Source organism: Plutella xylostella, chromosome Z (genome assembly GCF_932276165.1).
Source record: "Plutella xylostella chromosome Z, ilPluXylo3.1, whole genome shotgun sequence".
In the NCBI taxonomy this organism is placed as follows: domain Eukaryota; kingdom Metazoa; phylum Arthropoda; class Insecta; order Lepidoptera; family Plutellidae; genus Plutella; species Plutella xylostella.
The window spans coordinates 1,579,362-1,599,106 of record NC_064012.1 but is presented as its reverse complement, the minus strand read 5'-3'; the positions used below and the strand labels follow the sequence as shown (position 1 = coordinate 1,599,106).

General features: G+C 42.6%; 2 protein-coding genes across 3 annotated transcripts; one reads left to right on the top strand and one right to left on the bottom strand.

The window, feature by feature from the left end:
• Positions 1 to 588: 588 nt before the first annotated feature.
• LOC125491167 (prefoldin subunit 1) lies at positions 589 to 1,239 on the top strand. The gene has a single exon (XM_048632438.1). It carries the CDS (start codon positions 712 to 714, stop codon positions 1,090 to 1,092), a length of 381 nt encoding a protein of 126 aa, XP_048488395.1. The 5' UTR covers positions 589 to 711; the 3' UTR covers positions 1,093 to 1,239.
• A 1,580-nt stretch (positions 1,240 to 2,819) lies between these two features.
• On the bottom strand, positions 2,820 to 19,386 carry LOC105382714. Of its 2 annotated transcripts, none has more exons than XM_048632437.1 (10): positions 19,264 to 19,386; positions 18,800 to 18,888; positions 18,596 to 18,721; positions 17,867 to 18,072; positions 17,269 to 17,604; positions 11,211 to 11,378; positions 9,976 to 10,242; positions 9,562 to 9,824; positions 9,092 to 9,289; positions 2,820 to 8,466 (listed from the first exon to the last, which is right to left on the bottom strand). In XM_048632437.1, the coding sequence occupies exons 1-10, from the start codon at positions 19,268 to 19,270 to the stop codon at positions 4,517 to 4,519; spliced, it is 5,610 nt and encodes a 1,869-aa protein (XP_048488394.1). In that variant the 5' UTR covers positions 19,271 to 19,386; the 3' UTR covers positions 2,820 to 4,516. The 2 variants fall into 2 exon arrangements, with proteins under 2 accessions (XP_048488394.1, XP_048488393.1); XM_048632436.1 differs by lacking the exon at positions 19,264 to 19,386 and adding an exon at positions 18,984 to 19,220.
• Between the last annotated feature and the right edge of the window lie 359 nt (positions 19,387 to 19,745).

Sequence of the window (19,745 nt, the reverse complement as noted above, 5' to 3'; positions counted from 1 at the left end):
TACGCAGCTTTACACTGACTTGACAAACTTGTGTGGCTCAAAAGGACACGTATCCAGGGCCGTTAAACCTAATATAAAAAAAAGACAAACTTGTGGTCAACGTGAAAACTACCCACTACCCGCTACACAAAGTCCTTGGCTACTATATGGCTACTACTGACTCCAACTGACTCGGTCATGGATAAGTTGTACGTTACGTACAACGCTCAGGTACAACGTAATCCATGCTCTAGAAGCGGGCACTGCCTGTCAAAATCAAATCCTTGTCGATAGGCTCGTAGTAGCGTAGCTGACGCATAACCCCTTGGAATGTTTACTGTACCTGCCACTGTCCCGTGTACTGTACTGGGTAAGAGAATTAAATTTATTTACCGTATTACTGTTTGCCGAGCGATTTATATCGCAAAGATATTGTTGTGTGTTTGACCCTTTGTCGTGGTCTTTCTTTGATAATGGGTCCCGTGTCCTGTAACCCGTACGTATTTTCAGTATATTGTGCATCGTTCAACTGTATCATCGACACCGACATCGACATATACTATTGATTGTTCTCGTAGCGAAATATCGATTTTCTGACAGATGAATGCAGATGAAAAGTACACAACACTAATAACCTAACTTTTTTCCTTTGAAAAGTGACAAATTAGGTGAAGTGAACAGCCGCTTCTAAATCGTTAAAATTAACGAAGAAGCACACAACCGATCATTAAAATGGCAAAGCTCGTAGATATGGAACTCAAAAAAGCTTTTGGAGAACTTCAGCACAAAATGGTGGAGACAAGTGAAAGGGTCCATATCATAGATTCTAAAATTGAAGTTTTTGAGCGTCTTACTCATCGCATTGAGATGACTGAGCGAACAATGAGCACTTTACCACCAGAAACTAAAACTTACGAGTCCGTGGGAAGAATGTTCCTCCTCACAGACCTCGAGGAAGTAAAGAAGAGCTTGGCCAACCGAAAGTCCCTTGTAGCAGCCCGAAGCAAGGAACTAGAGAAAAACAAACAATATCTCGAGAAGAACTTAGAGGAATTCGAAGGCACTATTAGAGAAATGGTCAAACAGCGCAAGTGTCAGAACGAAGCTCAATAACAGTTCATTTGCCCCTTTACTTCAAGCCAATGCTTGACTTATTTTAATGTAACAAGTAATGAGCCTTCCACAAGATCGTTATTAGTATGTATTAATAGAATGTTAATTTTTTTATTAAATAACCTAACCTAATTCATTGATCAAGCAATAAGTCATTAATATCTCTATATTATGTAGGTAGGTTGTAAAAGATGTCTTTCTAGAATTTTTACCCAATTATTAGGTCATTTGTCAAACAACAAAGGGGAAGCAAAAGTTTATTTATTTTCTGTGTTCTACCCTAGATAATGTTTAAGTGAGTAGGAAATTGCCAAAAGATCTTGGGTTTCCCATTCTGGAAAGATGCCTTTTATAAACTGTTATTTAAATCATATATTATATTCAGCATAACCTAGTTTATTGATAAACCATTAATTGATAGTGTATTTTTTATATTTATGTATACAGGAGTATGGAGTACATCCTTTACAGGAAACATGATGTTTATAATTCACCTCCAATAGGTAATGTTATTACTTAGCTAATTCATTATTAGAGAGTGGCAGTATGCACTGAATAATGGTAAATACAAAATATTTAACAATTTGTGAATTCAAGAAAGTTTTGAGTTACTGAATGTTTCTGTGTGAGTTTCAATAAATTTGTGCTTTGAGAGTAAAACTTAGTTAATACCAAGAGGGTTATGTTATTTTGAGTTGCCATACATGTGCATACCCACTCCAAGCTGATGTTTAAATGTTGTGTCTTATTTATAGAGATAATTATAACTATGTTAACAGAATAACCTGTATGTAAGAGTGCCTATTTCATACAAAGTAAGCAATAATTGTACTATTGTAGTTTCTTACTACACTTTATAAAGCTTAGATTTTAATGAGATGTGAAGGGATATCATAGATTTAATTGGCCACTCAGACTTGAAAGGGGGGATTTGAATCGAGGGTGTTTAACTGTAGGTGATTAAAGTGCTTTTAAATTGAAATAATTACTGCCGTCTTGTCTAATAAACTAGGTTATACTTTTAGTATCATTTTTTTGCTGTGCACTTCTTATTGTAAAGAGTTTAGGCGACACAAATTAGAATGTATATCAAAGGAAGTTTTTATGCTACTTTAAAAAGTACTATTTGCAGAAGAATGTAAGAATTGTTGTGTAATTTTTTTACAAAGCAATATTTTTTGGAACTCTGGTAGTGCTTTGCTAAATTAAATATACTCACATAATAAATAGTGCATTTTATTTTGTCCCTTATAATTAGGGTCTCATAGGGACATAAATTAGACTATTAGTTAAACGCGTAGTATTGAGTAGGTCAATACTACGCGTTAGTATATAATATGAATCATCTGAGTTTGATCGACCTATCTAATATGTAACTAACTTTTATTGGGGTGTTATGGTGTTATAAATGAGGTTGGCACATACAAGAGGCACTGAGGAAAAAAAACACTATAGAAGGGTGGGCTTGCCACTTATAATGGCGGTTCCTAGATGGCGCTGTAATCATTATTTTCAATATGGGCCATGTACGAAGAAATATAATAACGATTTATAAATAATAGGATCCTATTGTTCTTTGTGCCCGTTTAGGGTCTGCCGAAAAGCATCAGTGGGTGCAACCTCAAGAATCACTACTCATATCATCATTATTCAATACTCGTCATAACACGGTGGTACTAGTTATCTATAGGGTACTATGGTGCTAGTGTCGAAATGAAAATGCTAAATCATCCATGAATTAAACTTTATCTTAAAATATACATAGGTACTTATTAAAATATTTACAATGCATTAATAATTTGAAAATTATAGTCAAAATTAAGATATTTTGCCTGCTAGAAGAGGACAGACAGTAAAATTTAAAACAATAAAAAATATTTTTGTCGGTACTTTTTAGGTAAACCAAGGAATAAAATATGCAGATAATGGCTCCTTTTATAGTATCAAAATACAAAACTTTTTTTTCATTTTTGCCATTACAAAGAAATATATTCATTAGTTCAAGACAGATTTCGTGAAATTATTTTTAAACATACAGTGAAATCTAAACTTTATAGAAACTGTAGGTAACTATCTAAGAAAACACGTAAAATTTTACATTATTGCACTAAAACAACATGAATGAACATACTCAAAATGCAATGGTGCTTTCACATCAATAGGGCCGGGAATAAAGGTCGTTTTAGGACTCGTAGGGTTAAAAGTGGGCATCTCTAGTTAGTGTGGACTATGTTTGTGGAATACGACGAGTTACAAATACAATTTGTCTATCCGTAATTACTGTACCTATTATATAAAATCTCTCACCTAACACATGGACATGAGATATAATAACTCTTTTGCATATTAGTTGGTTCGAGGCGAACGTGCCCCGTATTCTTAACACCACGAAAAATGTAAAACCAACATAATATTGTCACACTTTTCTATTGTGTCGGCCCCACCAGTCAACCTATCTAACAGTTCAGTAACAAACCTTGCAAGAAAGGCAATAAATAATCTGTAAGTATGTAATAATAAGAAATAAAGTATTATCTACCTCCATCGGTACTTTCTTATTTAACATTAATTTGTATATCTTTTGAGTATAAAGATTTCAATATACAATACATACACTAAAACGGTCTACAGATCAACTACAAACATAACTTAAATAGAAATATTTTACTTTAAGCTTATTTGTTACATTAAATTACTACATGAAAACATTGATAATAATTATTTACAAAAAAACATTAATAATAAATACACTTACGCGTCCAAATATAACTAGGTATATTTTCGTCTATCCTCAGAGTCAGGGACCAGTAAAACTTAACAGCAATTGATCTACATCGAGTTACTGGCGTCAAATTATATAGAAATATACATTACATTACTTCCACTGGGACTGGATCGCCCACTTCAGATTCGCATAAACATTTATTTAACTAACAACATCAATTAAGTATATTTCTAACTTAACATGACATAGCAGTAAAATAATAATAATTAGAAAGCAAGTGGCGTATTATAAAATAAAACAATATTGTATAAAATAGATTATTAACTAGTCATTGTGACTTTACTGTTGTATATTAAAATAATAAGCACTTAATGATAAATCGATTATTTATCAGTATACGCTCACTAATAAACTCAGCATAATAATGAAAGTAAAAATGAGTAAATTACAATACTAAATTAACAAATTAATAAGTATTACTCGCATCCACTGATCACAGGTTATGATTAAATTAAAATCACAAATAATAAAAAATAAAATTACATTTATAAAACTTGTCATGTCACTAGAAACTAACGCAATAAAATAGTCACTGTAGGTAGTCAACACTGTTAAACTGTCCGTGAGGGGTATTCGCCTGCCGTGCTACTGATCGCATAGATAGCAGTAGTGGTGGTGCTAGTGGCGGCGCAGCAGGTGCTAGAGCCAGGCGGGGCGGTCGTAGGGCTGGCGCGCGGCGAGGGGCGCGGGGTAGGGGGGCGCGTACAGCCCCATGAGCAGCTCCTCCTGGTGCCGCTGCAGGTACTGCTGGTACAGCGGCGACCCCTCGCCCACGAACCCGTACCCGCGCTGCAGCGAGCGGCCCAGCTTGTCCTCGCGCTGCGCCACCGCCGCCGCCGCCATGTAGTTGGCCGTGATGAACGGGTTGGTCGAGTTGCGGAAGTCCTCGATGGAGAAGCTGTTGTCGCCGTACAGCGCGCCGCCCAGCGCCATGTTGGGCGACGCGGCGAAGTTGAAGGCGGAGCCGGCCACCATGCTGGCCATGCTGGTCTTGACGGAGGCGAGCGGGTCGGCGGGCGCGGCCGAGTAGCCCTGCGGCAGGCTCATGGGCGTCGGCTTCGGTTCCGACGTGCGTTTGCGCTTCGGCTTGGCTTTAGAGTCGACGGGCGCGGCGTGGGATGAGTGCGCAGCGTGGGACATGCTGGCCGCGGCGTGGGACATGCTGGCGGCAGCGTGGGACATGCTGGCGGCGTGGGCCGTGTGCGCCGCGTGGGCCATGCTCGTGGCATGAGCCATGCTCGTAGCATGAGCCATGCTGGTCGCATGTGCCTTGTGAGCAGCATGCGGAGTGTGTGACGCGTGTGAGGTGTGCACAGCATGTGACGCGTGCGAGGTGTGTGCCGCGTGCGGAGTGTGGGACGAGTGTGCGTGCGAGGTGTGCGCCGAGTGCGAGTGCGCGGCGGCGGGCTTGCACTCCTTGCCCAGCGGCGCGGCGGGCGGCGCGTACTGCGCGGGCGCGTCTTTACCGAACATCTGCGCCATCTGGTAGCCCTTGTCGTAGGCGGGCGGGAAGCCCAAGTATCGCTCGTCGTAGCGGTCCAGCATCTGCGTGTAGGGCGGCTTGTACTGCATGGAGCCTACTAGCGGGTGGTTCTGGATGAGCTTGTCCTGCTTCTTGGCGGGCTCGGGCGCGGGCTGCTTGAGCCGCGGGTTGGGGATGCGCAGCTCGGCCGGGTAGCCGTGGTAGGGCACGCTCTTGTTGTAGTTGAGCGGCGCGTCGGGCTTGCGCGGCTCGCTGTAGCCGGAGTAGTCGGACGGGGCGTCCTTGCGCTGGCCAGGAAGCTTCCAGTTGCCGTAGTCTAGGGCCGTGGACGGCGCGGAGTACATCTTCTTGTTGACGGCGTCGATGTCGTTGAGCTGGTAGTTCGGCTGGTGTTGGTCGTACTCGTGGGCCAGTAAATGCGCCAGGTTCAAATCAGCGGACTGAGTGTGGGCGGGCGGGATCGCGCCCTTCTGCATCGACTTGAGCAGGTTCTGGTTGTTGAGGCCGAGGTTCATGGCGATGGCGTCGATCTCGTAGCCCTTGGGCGGGTGCGCGGGCTGGGCGGGCGGCGCGGGCTGGGCGGGCGGCTTGCGGTACTCCTCGGCGCGCCGCTCCAGCTCCGGGTTCATGTAGCCCATGTTCACCATGTCCACGTTGTCGTTCTTGGTCAATCCGATCGGCTTGTTCGCGTCCATTATGCCAGTGTTGTCTATCTTCTTGGGCTCGTCATACACAGGCGGTGCTGGCGGCGGCTCTCTGCTCTCCTTGAGGCGGTCCATGTACTCGGGCGGCTTGCTGAGCCCCGCCTTGTTCTCCGGCTTGTCTGCCAGCGCGGCCGCGATCTCGTCCACGGAGTGCATCTGCATCTTCTGGTAATTGCCCTTGCTGGGTTCAGGCGGCGGCGTCAGCTTCGGCTCCGGGGTCTTCTCTTCTGGTGCTTGGTCGAGCTCGTTGTAAGTGCGCTTCTTGACGGGGAACACGGGGGCCGGGGCGGGGGCGGGGGGCGCGGGGAGCGAGTCCGGGCCGAGCGCCGTGTAGTCCTCGTGCACGCGCGGCCTCACGCCCGCCCCTCGCGCCTCGTAGTATGGTGGAGGCTGAGCCTGACCATACGTGGGCAGCGGACTCTTGTTATGATCCACGAAGTAGTTGGGCGTGGCCGACGCATTAGCATACACATGCGGGGAGTAGGGCGAGTACGGCGACTGCGGCGGGTCGCGCGGGCTGCAACTCTTGTCGGGGCTGCTTTTGATCGACGTCGTATCTTGATAAAACCCGGCTCTGACGGTTCCGTTGATGATCGGGTAGGTGATCTTCTGGAAGTCGTCGCGAGGGGAGGCTGGGGAGCGCAGTAGGGGGGAGGACAGGGCCACGTGGTGCCGCGGGGAGTCCAGGTCCTGGCTGAAGGAGGAGCGCTCGGAGACGGAGCTGCCGGTGGACGCGCGCCGAGTGCGAGCCACCTCCGCGCCCGCCTCCGCGTCCGGCGGGGAGTCGTACTTGGCCTTCGGACTGCTGATCTTATTCTCCTCCTTCGTTGGTTCCTGTTTGTCTTCCTCGCCGTCTTCGGGCTTCTTCTTGGTCGTGGCTGACGGCGGAGTGCTTTTGGGAGTCCCGAAGGCCTTGAGCCAGGCGCTGAGGTTGGGCGTGGCTTTCTCTTGGCTCGGCTTGACGATAATAGGCTCGGTTTCCACGTTTTTGTCCTCTTTAGCTGGAGCGGCCGGCGCGACCTCTTCCGCTGGTTTCACCTCAACAGGTTCCTTTTCCTCCTTCTTCTCTTCGCTCTTGGTCGAGACCGACGCGTTGCTGCTCTCAGACTTTTCTTCGTCTTTGCTGTCCGCGAAATTGTGATCGTTCCCGAGCGTAAACTCTACGGTTTGCAACACTGAGCCGAGACTGAGCTTAGGACTGGACTCTTCAGCGCGGGCCGTCTCCTTCACTTTATTCACGACTCCCACTGGCACATCCTCCTCTACTTTCTCCCTCTCGACATTCTTGTTGTTGGTGATCAGATTGCCTTTGCTCTTCCCGGGCTGGAGGCGGTCGATGGTGCGTTGTATTTGGCTGCGCTTCAGCAGTTTGGGTTCCCTAGACGAGGGTCGTTTCCTGTTGAGTTCCCTACGTGAGAGCAAGGAGCGGTTATCTGTGGGGTCGTCGTCGGGGGTCGCCGGGGGCGAGGCGGGGGACGCGGCGCGGGGGGCGCCCAGCGGGGGGTCGTCCAGCCACTTGCTGATATCCTTCACAGCTTGTTCTAGCGCTTCAGTGGCCGACTCGTTCTTAGCGGAGGCTTGTTTCTTGTTGACCTTCTTGCACGGTTTGCTGGACTTTTTCTCATCTTCTTCGTCGTCTGTAAAGTCGGGATCATCTCGCTCCTCCTTGCTTTCTTTCTCACGCTCTTTCTCCTTATCTTTTTCCTTTTCTTTCTCCTTCTCCTTATCTTTCTCCTTTGTATCTCCATCCTTCTTCGCCTTCCCCTTTTCCGGAGTAAACAAGCCTTTGAACGGCGACGTGGACTTGTACTTCTCATTCTTAGCCTTCAGCTTCTCGATGGTTTCTCGCAGTTTCTGGTTCTTTTCCTTCTCGGCCGGGAGATTCTTGTGTTTGTCTTTAGCCTTGGCATCGCAGAGCGTGTCGAAGGCGTCTTTAGCTGCGGTGCGGCGGCGTTCCTTTATCTTGTCGTATTTGTCCTTGAAGAAGTCTGGGTCGAGGTCGGGGACGGGTGTGGGGGACGGGGAGGGGGAGGGGGAGGGGGTAGGCGAGTGCGTGTGTATGGAGGGGAGGGGGCTGGCGCTGCGGCCACGGGGGGAGCTCTCTATGGACGGCGGGTCGGGTTCTTTCTCTACGGGCGGCTTTTCATCATGCCGCCTTTTCTTCTTGGACTTCTTATCCTTGCCGTGTCTTCGGGAATGCTTGGAGCCCTTGCCCCGGGGTGATTTGTCCTTTTTATGTTCACGTGAGTGCTTCCCGTGGCGGTGGTGGCCCTTACGCTTCTTCTTCGTCTTGCCTTCCTTGGACTTGCGTCGAGATTCCTTCTCCGTTGAAGCGGAGGGCAGGGGCTCCTCCTCTGGTGCCAGTTCCGAGCTTGACTTCGCTTCCGTCGCTGACGTGGTGTCTGAAATGATATAATTCTAAGTCAGTTTCGTATGCTCAGGTGCTGGAGTCGCAGCATGGCGGCCATAAAGGCCGCGTGAACATGCTACAGATTCATACTCAAGATTTAGTACTGCTATTTAATAATAATAGTCTTCATTCGAATTTGCAATCTAACAGAGTACCCTGTATTTTAAGAACCAGTGCCTTCCTAGTCATTGAAAATGACTATTGCTTATAAAAGAGTAGTTTGTATAAAATTCACGTTGATCAGGAAAAAACTATTTACACAATGAATAAAAGCGTTGGTGCTTCAGTTTTTGTGTAAAACGTAACAAAAAAAAACACACACATACACACTCACGCCTTGTACTAATGTACTCCCTTGCGGGGTAGGCAGAGGTGCATTGTTGCACCCACTTTTCGCCAGAGTGTTATGTTAGTCCCAATGTAATAGGGGGCGGGCCTATTGCCATTTTACGGGCACATCCAAGACCCGAAAACAAATATCTGTGTTTAAACAAATATCTGCCCCAGCCGGGAATCGAACCCGGGACCTTCGGATCAGTAGTCAGGGTCACTAACCACTACGCCATTCGGTCGTTTCACTAACCACGAAAAGGTAACGTAAAATCTTCCCAACATACCGGCATCCGAGTGTGATTTCCGCTTCTTCCTCTTATGGCTGGGCTCCGCATCGGTATTCTTCAGCTTGTGCTTCCTCGGAGGCGTCGGCAGCTGGAACTCGACGGCGATCTCCTCGTCCGACGACGACACGCGGTGAATGTACTTCTCGGTGAGACGGTCGAACGCCGCTTGCAGGTTGTCCACCATTATTGTGTACTCTGGAATGTGATGGTGAGGTTTTGAGTTGAGTAAGTAGATAAAATTATACATGACTCTATGAATTTCCATGTAATTAACAAACAGATAGGTATATGCAGTAGCATTACCAGGATTTGAACAAAGCACACTTTACATTACACGGCAGTGACATATTAATGAACATCAAATTAAGAGCCTGGAGCCCTGAACACATCGCAGTTCATACGACGCAATCAAGGAATCAAGAATTTGCACTCCAAATGCAAGATATTTAGATTTGTTTTCCACTCACCATTATCCTGCCCATTGTAAAGCCGGCAGTTGTTAACAATCAGCTTGAAGTCCGCTTTGAACATGGAGAAGTCAGTGTAGAACCCCGAGTCCAGTCTTTCCTCCATCTTGTGGAGATCCATGGGCCTCCGTATCACCGCATAATAGTTGGGAGCATACTCTTCTTCGACGGGGTCCATGAAGGGCCAGGCATCCTCGTGGTTCGACAACTGTTCTAGAACCTTGTACATGTCTGTTTGGATGTCCTCTTCCGTCTGGCTGAAACTGGGAGCAGGGTTGAGTTATTGGATACATGAGTACTGTGGTTACTACGTTAACTCGACTATAGTAGAAACAAAACCAATATAACAACCATTTCTTATGTTAAAGTTGAATAAAGTATGTGAGACTGAACTGTCTATTATATACCACTTACATCTGCGAGGTTTTGAGTTTCTTCCTCGTGCTGTTAGTGGGTTCTTCAGTGTCAGGTATGAGGATCTGCCCGGTGGCACTGGCTAGCGAGTTGTTAGTCTTTCTGCCGGGCTTGGCGGGTGGTTCTGGGGGAGGTTCGCCTTTGTTGGTAGCGGAGGAGTTTTTTGACCGCTTACTGCTCGCCCCCTTTTCCACCTTTACCACTTTGCGAGGCATCTCTTTTTCGCTCGCAGAGCTGTCTGACGAATCGGACGACTCGGATTTTGATCTGTTGGAAATTAGAATAGAATAGAGTATAATAGAATAGAATATTAAAAAAACAGAAAACTATACGTAGTATTTTAACAATCAACTCTTAATGTTAAAGGTAGGCGAAATACTGCTCTGAACTAGGAAATATCAGAGTTTTTCCTGTGTTTCAGATTAAAAAGTTGTAATACTCGTATTAATTGGTGCTCAGGTAACGCTTGTGGAAATAGAGTGTTCTAAATTAAATGGGTAATGAAAATTGATGGAAACAAACAATATTTAGTCCTAGCTGAGTATAAAAAAATAAGGCAGTATTGACGGCGTATCTTCCATAAAATACAAACACAACCCGTAATAGTCCACAGCAATACAGGCCTCCTCCATGACTAAAGGATTTTAGCCATTATCTCCACGCTTGGCAAACGACAGGCAGATATCACAGTTTTGTTTTTGTTTTCAATTCTATGCAGACAATAGGCCGAAGTGATTCTCACAAAGGCTTTCACTGGATTTTCCAATATAGTGAGCCGAAATACTACGGCACCGTTTGCACTACACTCATTTACATTTTTCTGTCAGGGCTATACACCTGTGGGACACACTGCCTTTGGAAATTCGTAGTGTATTCTTTTACAGCTTTCGAAAGATAAGTTTGATGTATTTACGTGTTATTCATATAAAAGTTTTTGAGTATGAATGGATGTTTTTTACTCTTTCACAGGAAAACGTGTGGACCAATTTGATTTTTTAGCATTGAGTAAGCAGACATCGTAAATTAACCATGGTAAAGCTTATCAAATAATAATTTATCTGAGCAAACAAAAACTACAAACCGAAGCATGTTTTTCAGCTCTAGACTTTCTTGCACCAATTCTTCTTCTACTCGTAGAATATATAAGAGCTCTGTTTCTTTCCGAGACTTTCATCAAGAATTCACGTTCAGACAAATTAAAAAAAAAAAAAAACTTTCATCTATGCGTTAAATACCTGATCAAGTTGCGTCTCTTAGCCCTGTTCTCGCGTGCCTGGTCCTTCCTTGCTTCCTGGCTGTCGTCTTGGCTCTTGGAGTCGTCTCCCGTCTTGCTATCTTCCTCCTTCTCCTTGATCTTCTGCAGCACTCGGCTGGACGTACGCCGCGGGGCCAGCTCCAGCAACCTTGGGGTAGAGGGGGTGGTCAGATGGGTGTGATTAGTGGTGGAATGGATTTAGCGGCACTTCGAACGGTAGGTTTGTGAAAGATGTGTTTAATGGTGGAATGGATTTAGCGGCACTTCGAAGGATAGGTTTGTGAAAGACGTGTTTAATGGTGGAATGGATTTGACGGCGGTTCGAGGAAGTTGAATGCGCTCGTGATTGTGTAGGTGGTTTCAGAAGTGTTAAAAAGATAGCCGGCAATATACTTGCCATTTGCAATAATACATGTGCTACTAATATGTATAGAGTTGTAGAATAGTGGGCATAGTTTGTGGGGTAACTTTAGCAAGCATAAAATGTGTGATGCACATTATGGTAAATAATTAAATGCGCACAGCTTTTTGCAGGTGGCGCCACTGAATTTCGCACGCTCACAACCAGCTTTGTGTGGAAATAGGAAATTCGCAACGAATCCTGTCCCTACAGCATGTCATATTTATCTACATAGATAAACGATACTATATCACGATCTGCGTTAATCACATAATTGGTGAGATGTATACGAGTTTATCTCCGTAGATAAACATGTCATGCCGCGATCTCTGGCACTGAAGTTTCTTAAAGTTTGAGCCACACACATCGCGATGATATTCGCACAATAAAACTTCAAATTCGCCCAGCACTAGCCACTACACATTATAAACAAACACATCACAATATTAAATAATTATATTTTTTGTAAAAACAAGCGAGTACCGTTTCCTTTTCATCTTCCCTTTACGTGGGGGCATGTCGAAAATACTACGAAAGCCGGTAGTTAATGTCAATAAGTTTTCCCTCAATCACGACCGTTGAGCGTGGGGGCTGAGGGTTGACTGGGGATGAACGGTGCGCGAGACAGGTACATCGCGATACCTGTCATCTGCGCATGTTTACCGGCTTTGTAACGTAGTGCATTCATCTCTAACTTTTGCCGGCTTTTTAGTAGCTGTATGTGTAATGTGTTTTAAACGTTAGCTTTTCCGTTTTGACTTATAAATCTTGTAATTATGTCGTGTATGTTACATTCCAAGGTTCAATTTACAGTAAATGCCCAAATTGCATTCGCATTTATATTGTTATCACCAAAAAATATTATTTTCTCTGTTAAATTAGTCACAGTTACGCTCGCCAAGTGCAGAGAAGGAAAGCTTTAGGTAATATAAATACCTACGACCAGCCTCGGCCGGGAATCGAACCCGGGATACTGGGCACAGCAGTCCGAGACTATAACCACTGCGCCATCCGATCGTTATCACATCAGCGTCCGTAGGTGGACCAGTTGACTTGTGTTAATGATGATGATACATTCGCGAGCTAAGAAATGCAGTAGGTATTTGAAAGGAAGAGTTTAATACCGCTAACTTTGCAACAAGTTTTCAAACAAATGCCAACACCAGAAGAAGTTTAGTAAGGCAACAATTATTACTTTATTACTTAAGGGATTTTTCTTCAGTATAATTCAGGGATATCAGTTAAAGTTTACCATCTTTTATCCATTGCTTTTACAATGTTACGTTGTTTTGCTCTATATTTAGATACCTATACATAGGTACTAATAATGTTAATACTGTTTTTCAATGACGTAAATGCCATCTATTGTATTGACTCTTGAATAAGAAACTGATACTAGTTACTTAGTTGAAAACGGGCTGAAAAGAAGCTAAGTATATCAGAACAATGACTAGATGTATCCCTTTGAAGTTTGATAAGGATATAAAAGATCTAGAGCACAACAATAGGAAGTCTTCAGTGTGTATATTTTTCAGGGCTGAACAAACAATGATGATAAGAGCATAATGGAAAATTACTTAGATCCCCTTTAGCGACAGCCTCAGTAATAGGATATGTGTCACCAGGGCCCTGCAATGTATTGTGAAATACATTCTAAAGCCAGGTACAGGTTAAAGCAATGCAACATGCAAAGTTACATGAAAGTTGGACGCAGCGCGCATTAGCTGAGCATCAAGTACTCGCTACTGTTTCCGAAATACCTTTCTTTTCCAAATAGTCATAGACCAAAGGACAAATTAAGGCATTATGATAACAGTCACACTTCACTTTTAATATCGACCAATATAGAGATGCCCAGCAAGCAAGCAAGAGAGCAAGAGTGTCAATATTGATTGAAATCATATCTCAGTTTGACCTATTATCTAATGCTATTTGAAATCAACGAGTAGCATACTCGAATTTGACTTTCTGTCTAACACAAATACACTTTCAGTATCACGATGAAGCTCGCATATCTCTTGTAAACTGAAAGTTCGTTCTATGAATTCGGGGGTTCGAATCTTGTTGCATTGCAAGATTCAACCCGACAATGTTGAAGGCAAACGCTTTCAAGGTGTGTTAGTGGTTTTACGTTGCATGTTGCATTACATTAGTGTGAACCCGGCTTAACGTGTCGCATCAGGGTCGTTATAGGAACTGCCGTTCGGATGCCGTAAGCTTTGATAAGGTCTGACAGCTGTTCCGAGAAAGTGATGGAGGACAATTATATAGGGTGCCCGCACATGACCGACAATCGGTGCCTCAGTTTTTGTAGGTAAGTATGTAAATCAGAAAAAAAAATCGTCACGATTATCTGTACGAGACCTTAGGATGTTCCCACATGATCGGTAAACGGTGATAGACTTTCTGTAGGTGGTATATAGAACGTACTGATTTCAATAGTGCAACGTGCGTTTAAGTGTGCGTTCGTCGGTCTGAAATACATTAACGTAAAAAAAGAAAAATCCCGATTATCTGTAGTAGGTAAGTACAAAAGTCGGTAGTTTGCGGGCAACCTAATGTCGTAAACGCGTCAAAGCATCATAATGACGTCATATAACTATTTTCGGTTCAATTCAAAAGTATAACTAAAAGTTTTTGTAAGAAATTCCGAATTTTGCTACGGGCTTTCCAGAAGTAAATGTGAGGTTTCATACTTTCATAGTTATGTATGAACATTGAACGGTATCCAAAATGATAACTATGTAATGTAATATACCTATCGAAGAAAAAAAATGTTATTAGAATTTATGTACTCTCAGAAATGGAACACCCAGTTTGAATATGAATCCACATCAAATATTTTATTTCATTTAAGTAAATCCATGGATAGGAACGACGATGAAATCGACCTGTAATGTTGCATGTAAGATTATACAGAGTGCAAATTTATCATTGTTCGATTCGAAAGCTGTATTAGACATACAGGTCACTTCATGAAAGGTGGCGCTTTCCACAGTATGTGAGGGAGCGCACGAATATATAGCACAAGAATTTGTACTCAGTACAGGACCTCAATTTAATATCAAAACTGCCAATTACATGTTTTTTTTAATAAGAAACTGGCTGTTTCAGCGAGCTTTGCTTCGCATTAAAAAGTTTTCCCGTGGGCATTCCGGGATAAGAAGTAGCCTATTTTCTTTCTGAAGATCTAGACCGTCTGTATACCAAATTACATTCAAATCCGTTTAATAGTCTTGGCGTGAAAGAGTAACAGACAGACAGACAGACACAGTTACTTTCACATTTATAATATTAGTTGGGATTGCTGTTTAATCCCTCAGATATTTGATCTACTGTTGGCTCGATCACTGATAAAACCCCACCCTGTATTACGTAGTTGATAAACTGATCGATAGGCGGTGGATTAAATAAATATTGCAAATCGGTACAGCGGCCGGCTATTGTTAGATTATCGATTTAATAAACTGTACGTGTAATGCACCCCTCGACGCCTCTTCACCGTATATCAAGGAAACACGGAAAGCTTAGATTACCAATATAAGAAGCAGATGGAGTATCAGTGCAAAAGACACGTTTCGACAAATAACACCTACTTCTACCACTAATCACTTATTTTGAATTAGTTCGGTTAGAAGATTTGTGACTTTATTCATGGTACAACGGTTGTCATTATGTTGAACTTGAATCTTCTTCTTATAGTGCCTCTCCATCATTGAAGGTTGGCAGTCAGCTCTTTGCAGCGCTCTCTATTCCTGGCTGTTTTAAATAATTCTTCCACGGTTTTTACACCGGTCCACTCTTTGATGTTGCACAGCCACGTCAATTTTCTCCTTCCAGGCCTTCTCTTTCCTTCCACTTTGCCCATTATTATGGTATGTAGCAGCTGGTATCGTTTATTACGCAAAACGTGTCCTAAGTAGGCTACTTTGCGCTGCTTAATGGTACGCACGAGTTCCACTTGCTTATGCATTCGTTTCAGAACTTCGACATTGGTGACTTTATCGGTCCAACTGATTCGAAGCATGCGTCGGTAACACCACATCTCGAAAGCTTCAAGTTTTTTCTTGAAGTTTTCCTTTATGGTCCATGACTCGCACCCATAAAGAACTTGAATCGGTTTGTCAGTAAACAAAATGCTGACAGATTTTGCTTTGTATTTGTATGTTACAAACCATATTTGTCGTATATTGTCAATCTAATACGGAAAGGGAGGATTTTAAAATTGATCTTTAAAGGTCTTAGTTCAGGCGCAGGCTAAGCCGACAATGGGAAAGCACGCTCATGTCGTATGTCCTTTGTGTCCCGCCGGTGAGACATGTAATCCTATTGCGAGGGCAGTGGGTGGCAAGTATAGACGTACTCTATGTATAGATCGATGTACCGAGACGCAGTAGACAGCGTTCAGTCAGTTGCATAAACCACAACAAATACAGTCACGCCTTGTACAGTCAATTTTATAAGTAGGTATACACTTTTGTACCTTTTACAAACTCACAAACTGTCTGTTTATTCATTCAAATATTGACCGTTTGTTCGTTATACACTAGGTACAAAAACGTTGACTGTACTAACTATATAATGTACCTTTAAGTACCTTACTGGGTAGGATGAGATGCATTCATCGTGATCATAAGCCACATCCACTGCTGGACTTAGGCCTTTCCCTATCAAGGAACGCCAAAAGACAGGTCCTCGGACTTCCTCATTTAGTCGCTACCTAGCTTCGTAGAGGGGTGAACTCTTGGCATACTAAACTGATACAGTCGGCGGCAACCAGTTTGTCTACTGGAGACGCAGCCTAAACATTTTAGGTTCTGGTATAGTTGAGAGAAAATTTAAATATTTACATCCATATACACACTATTTGAACAATTACGACAAAAATATTAAAGGTAATTATTTAATAAGTTTTGTGTAGTCGCTTTATATGAGTTATGCAGAGATAGCGTGGTTCAATATCAATTTTATTATGATCTGATCACCAAGCAGTAATTGAGAGTTATTGTTGGACTTATTGTATATTGATGGAGTGAGCAAAGGTCGAATGATATGCCTGCAGTGTCGGTAGTGACTATACACGTATTATAGCACCTTATCAAGTATTTTCTATTACACAAAACTAAATAAATTAATTTTTACCATACCTTCTGTTATTGAATATAAAATATGGTAACCAGCATGCATAAAGGTGCTTTTAGATATGGCGCGGCAGCTACATAAATTATAAGTAGATAAAGGTTTGCACACACGTGCCGCGCAATATGTAGCCGCACCTTTAAAATCCAAGGAATAATATCAAAGAGAGTAATAACCGAGACGAAATCAATAATACTGGAAGAAGTGTGTCTATTTTAAAACAGAATCTCTTAACAATCTAATAACTGCCCACGCCTAGTCGCGACGCCTCCGCGCAACGCCATCGCTTTTAAAACATAATTAAATTATACATGCAATTTTATTAATTGTAGACTGAATCTACATAAATTTTTATGTTTCATTAAACCCAACAAGCTACTTTTTACATATTAAGGTCCAATTAAACAACTATCTTTCCATTAAGAGATTATTAGTATAATCATTCCCCTTTTTTGTATGTTACATATAGGAAAAAGTGAAGGATTTTAAAACTACATACCTTTTTCGTTGCAAGCGTTCCTTCTCTAGGAAGAGCCTTGGTATTTCCGGCAAGAAGTTCTGTGACAAGGACCGGAAGAGCTCTTTCTCCACCTTGCTGGATGCCTTGCTGAACTTCTCCGTCAGGTGGGTCCAGTCCTCCTCGGTGAAGCAAACCACTTGCCACACCCGCTCCGAGTCCTCATCATCCAGCCAGTCATCCCCGTAGAACCACCCGCGTTTTTTGCCGTCTTTGCCTTTCTTTTTCTTGCTCTTGCCCTTCGGTTTCTTTATGATGTCCTCCCTGTATAACCTCGTGCCGTAGAAGTACCAGTAGGCGGAGTCGTTGTCATCCCATCTGGAATTGATGTAACATGATGTTAGTGTCATGTGTCTGTAACACAGTCATTTTCATACCTAATATAATCAAGTTAAGGAGAACTTGAGTATAGAATGCAGAGCTGTTGTGAAATGGAAAAATGGAATTCATACTATTGTGTGTATTTTGTTTCATACTAAATTTTTTTATGTTCTACAAGATTTCTTGTTTTTTAGTGTAAATAAATGGAATGAATTAATATGAATGAATGAAAATAATATTACTGTAGTATTTTACATACCCCAGAGGCTCAACCCTCAGGCTTTCAGCTTCAAGGTTCTTGAACAAGTCAAAGACATCCTCCCCGTCCAGGCGAAAGTCGCACAAAGCATAGAGGATCTCAACTTTGGTCCGGAGTGGCAAGAACTGAAAGTCAATGTCAGTATTGAAGGGGTTGTATCTTCCGGTCTCCTGACATTTTTGCCTGAAGAGTCGCCTCAGGTACATCTGAAATAGACAATAGGTTATAATCAAAAGCTGATTCAGGTATGTCCTTATGCCAGGAATGGATAAACTAACCATAATTATTATAAGATTAATATAACAAGTATCAACTACCTAATTCCAAATAGCAACATCAGCAATTTATAAAAAAATTGTTACTAAAGGTAATGTTACATTAGATCAGATTACAAAGACTTATTCACAGTGACCAATAAAAGTAGGTAAGTATTTAAGATTTTAGATTGATTTGTCAGTCCCAGTTAACCTCAGTTACTCGCACACCATGTTCCTACATTAATAGACATCAATATGGCAAAGTGGTGCAGAAGTTGATAATATATTCAATTAAGCAGCTATTGCCATAACAGACTGGCAGGATTTACCTTTAATTGCACTATTTTGATAAAGTCATCACCTATTCAATGAATTCAAGTTATCTATCACAGAAGATCAAGTAGCCAATAGGCTTCTAAGCAATCAAGTAGTATATAATTCATAATAAATAACATAAACCATGTGTATTTACCTGATAATTGAACGCCGAGATATCATTGTTGCCCAAACAGCCATTTAGAAGGCGAACTATGAGCTCTGTCAGAAGGGAGCTGGCTGACTCCTCAGTACCATCAGTGAGCAGGGCCTCCTCAAGTTCCTTCAACAACAACACACGATTGAGCACCCGTGCGGGCCACACACAACACAATCAACATCAACACGACACCACACTCACCTCTATATCAAAATCTAGCAGATTGAATGCTGTCCTGAACAAGGAACAAAAGTACGCGATGCTGGGCACTTCCCACCATGATTGAATATCTAGAAACCGTGAGAAATTCATTCAGATATCACTCTATAGTCCACCCATCATTGAGAAAAGTCGAAATCAAAAAACCGAAATTACAGAAACCCACCTAAAATTCCTATGAAAGATGGAAACATAACCTAAAACGCTTTATTTGCACAGTCGAGACTTTGAAACCTAGCCAAAACGGCTCCCCATTGCTTTCTTGATTTTTGTACCAATTTGATTAAGTTGAATAGAATTTAACAAAGATTTAAACGGTGAAGACGCGATTATGCGTTGTGTATTGCGACACAAACGCCATAACAGTCAAGAGCGCTGTTCAAGTAATAAATGAACAAGTAGGCACAAAAACTTTTACTCTTTTGTGCAATACTTTAATTATTTACCTTCCATTTTCTTAATTATTTGTCATGGTTGAATTAGTCTTTAAACGTTTATTTTAATTTAAGGGACACAAAACGATTGAAAAGCTATAGCGGAAGTTTATTCATTTTTAAATTTATGCTGCTATGGCAACTCTGATAATAGTAAACTAAAGCTCGGTAGAAGGACATTTTCAAACTATCACACAGCGGCGGCGTTCAGTATCCAGCCACGCACACACGCCCCGATGATATTCATAGTGTTCACCCATGAGGCCCATCCACGAAAAGGCAACGCTTTGATCGTAAAGTTGTATATATTTTAGCCATTATTTTGGCGATCAAAGCGAGGCAGTTATTATTCTAAGATGGTGTTATTTCATTATTATTTTTAGTTATTTTAAATTATTAATACCGTCTGCTATGCGAGTATGCCCAAGGTCTAAAATGCCTTTGAACTTGAAACATTTTTCACCACGCTGGTACACAGCGGGTTTATGGCTTCA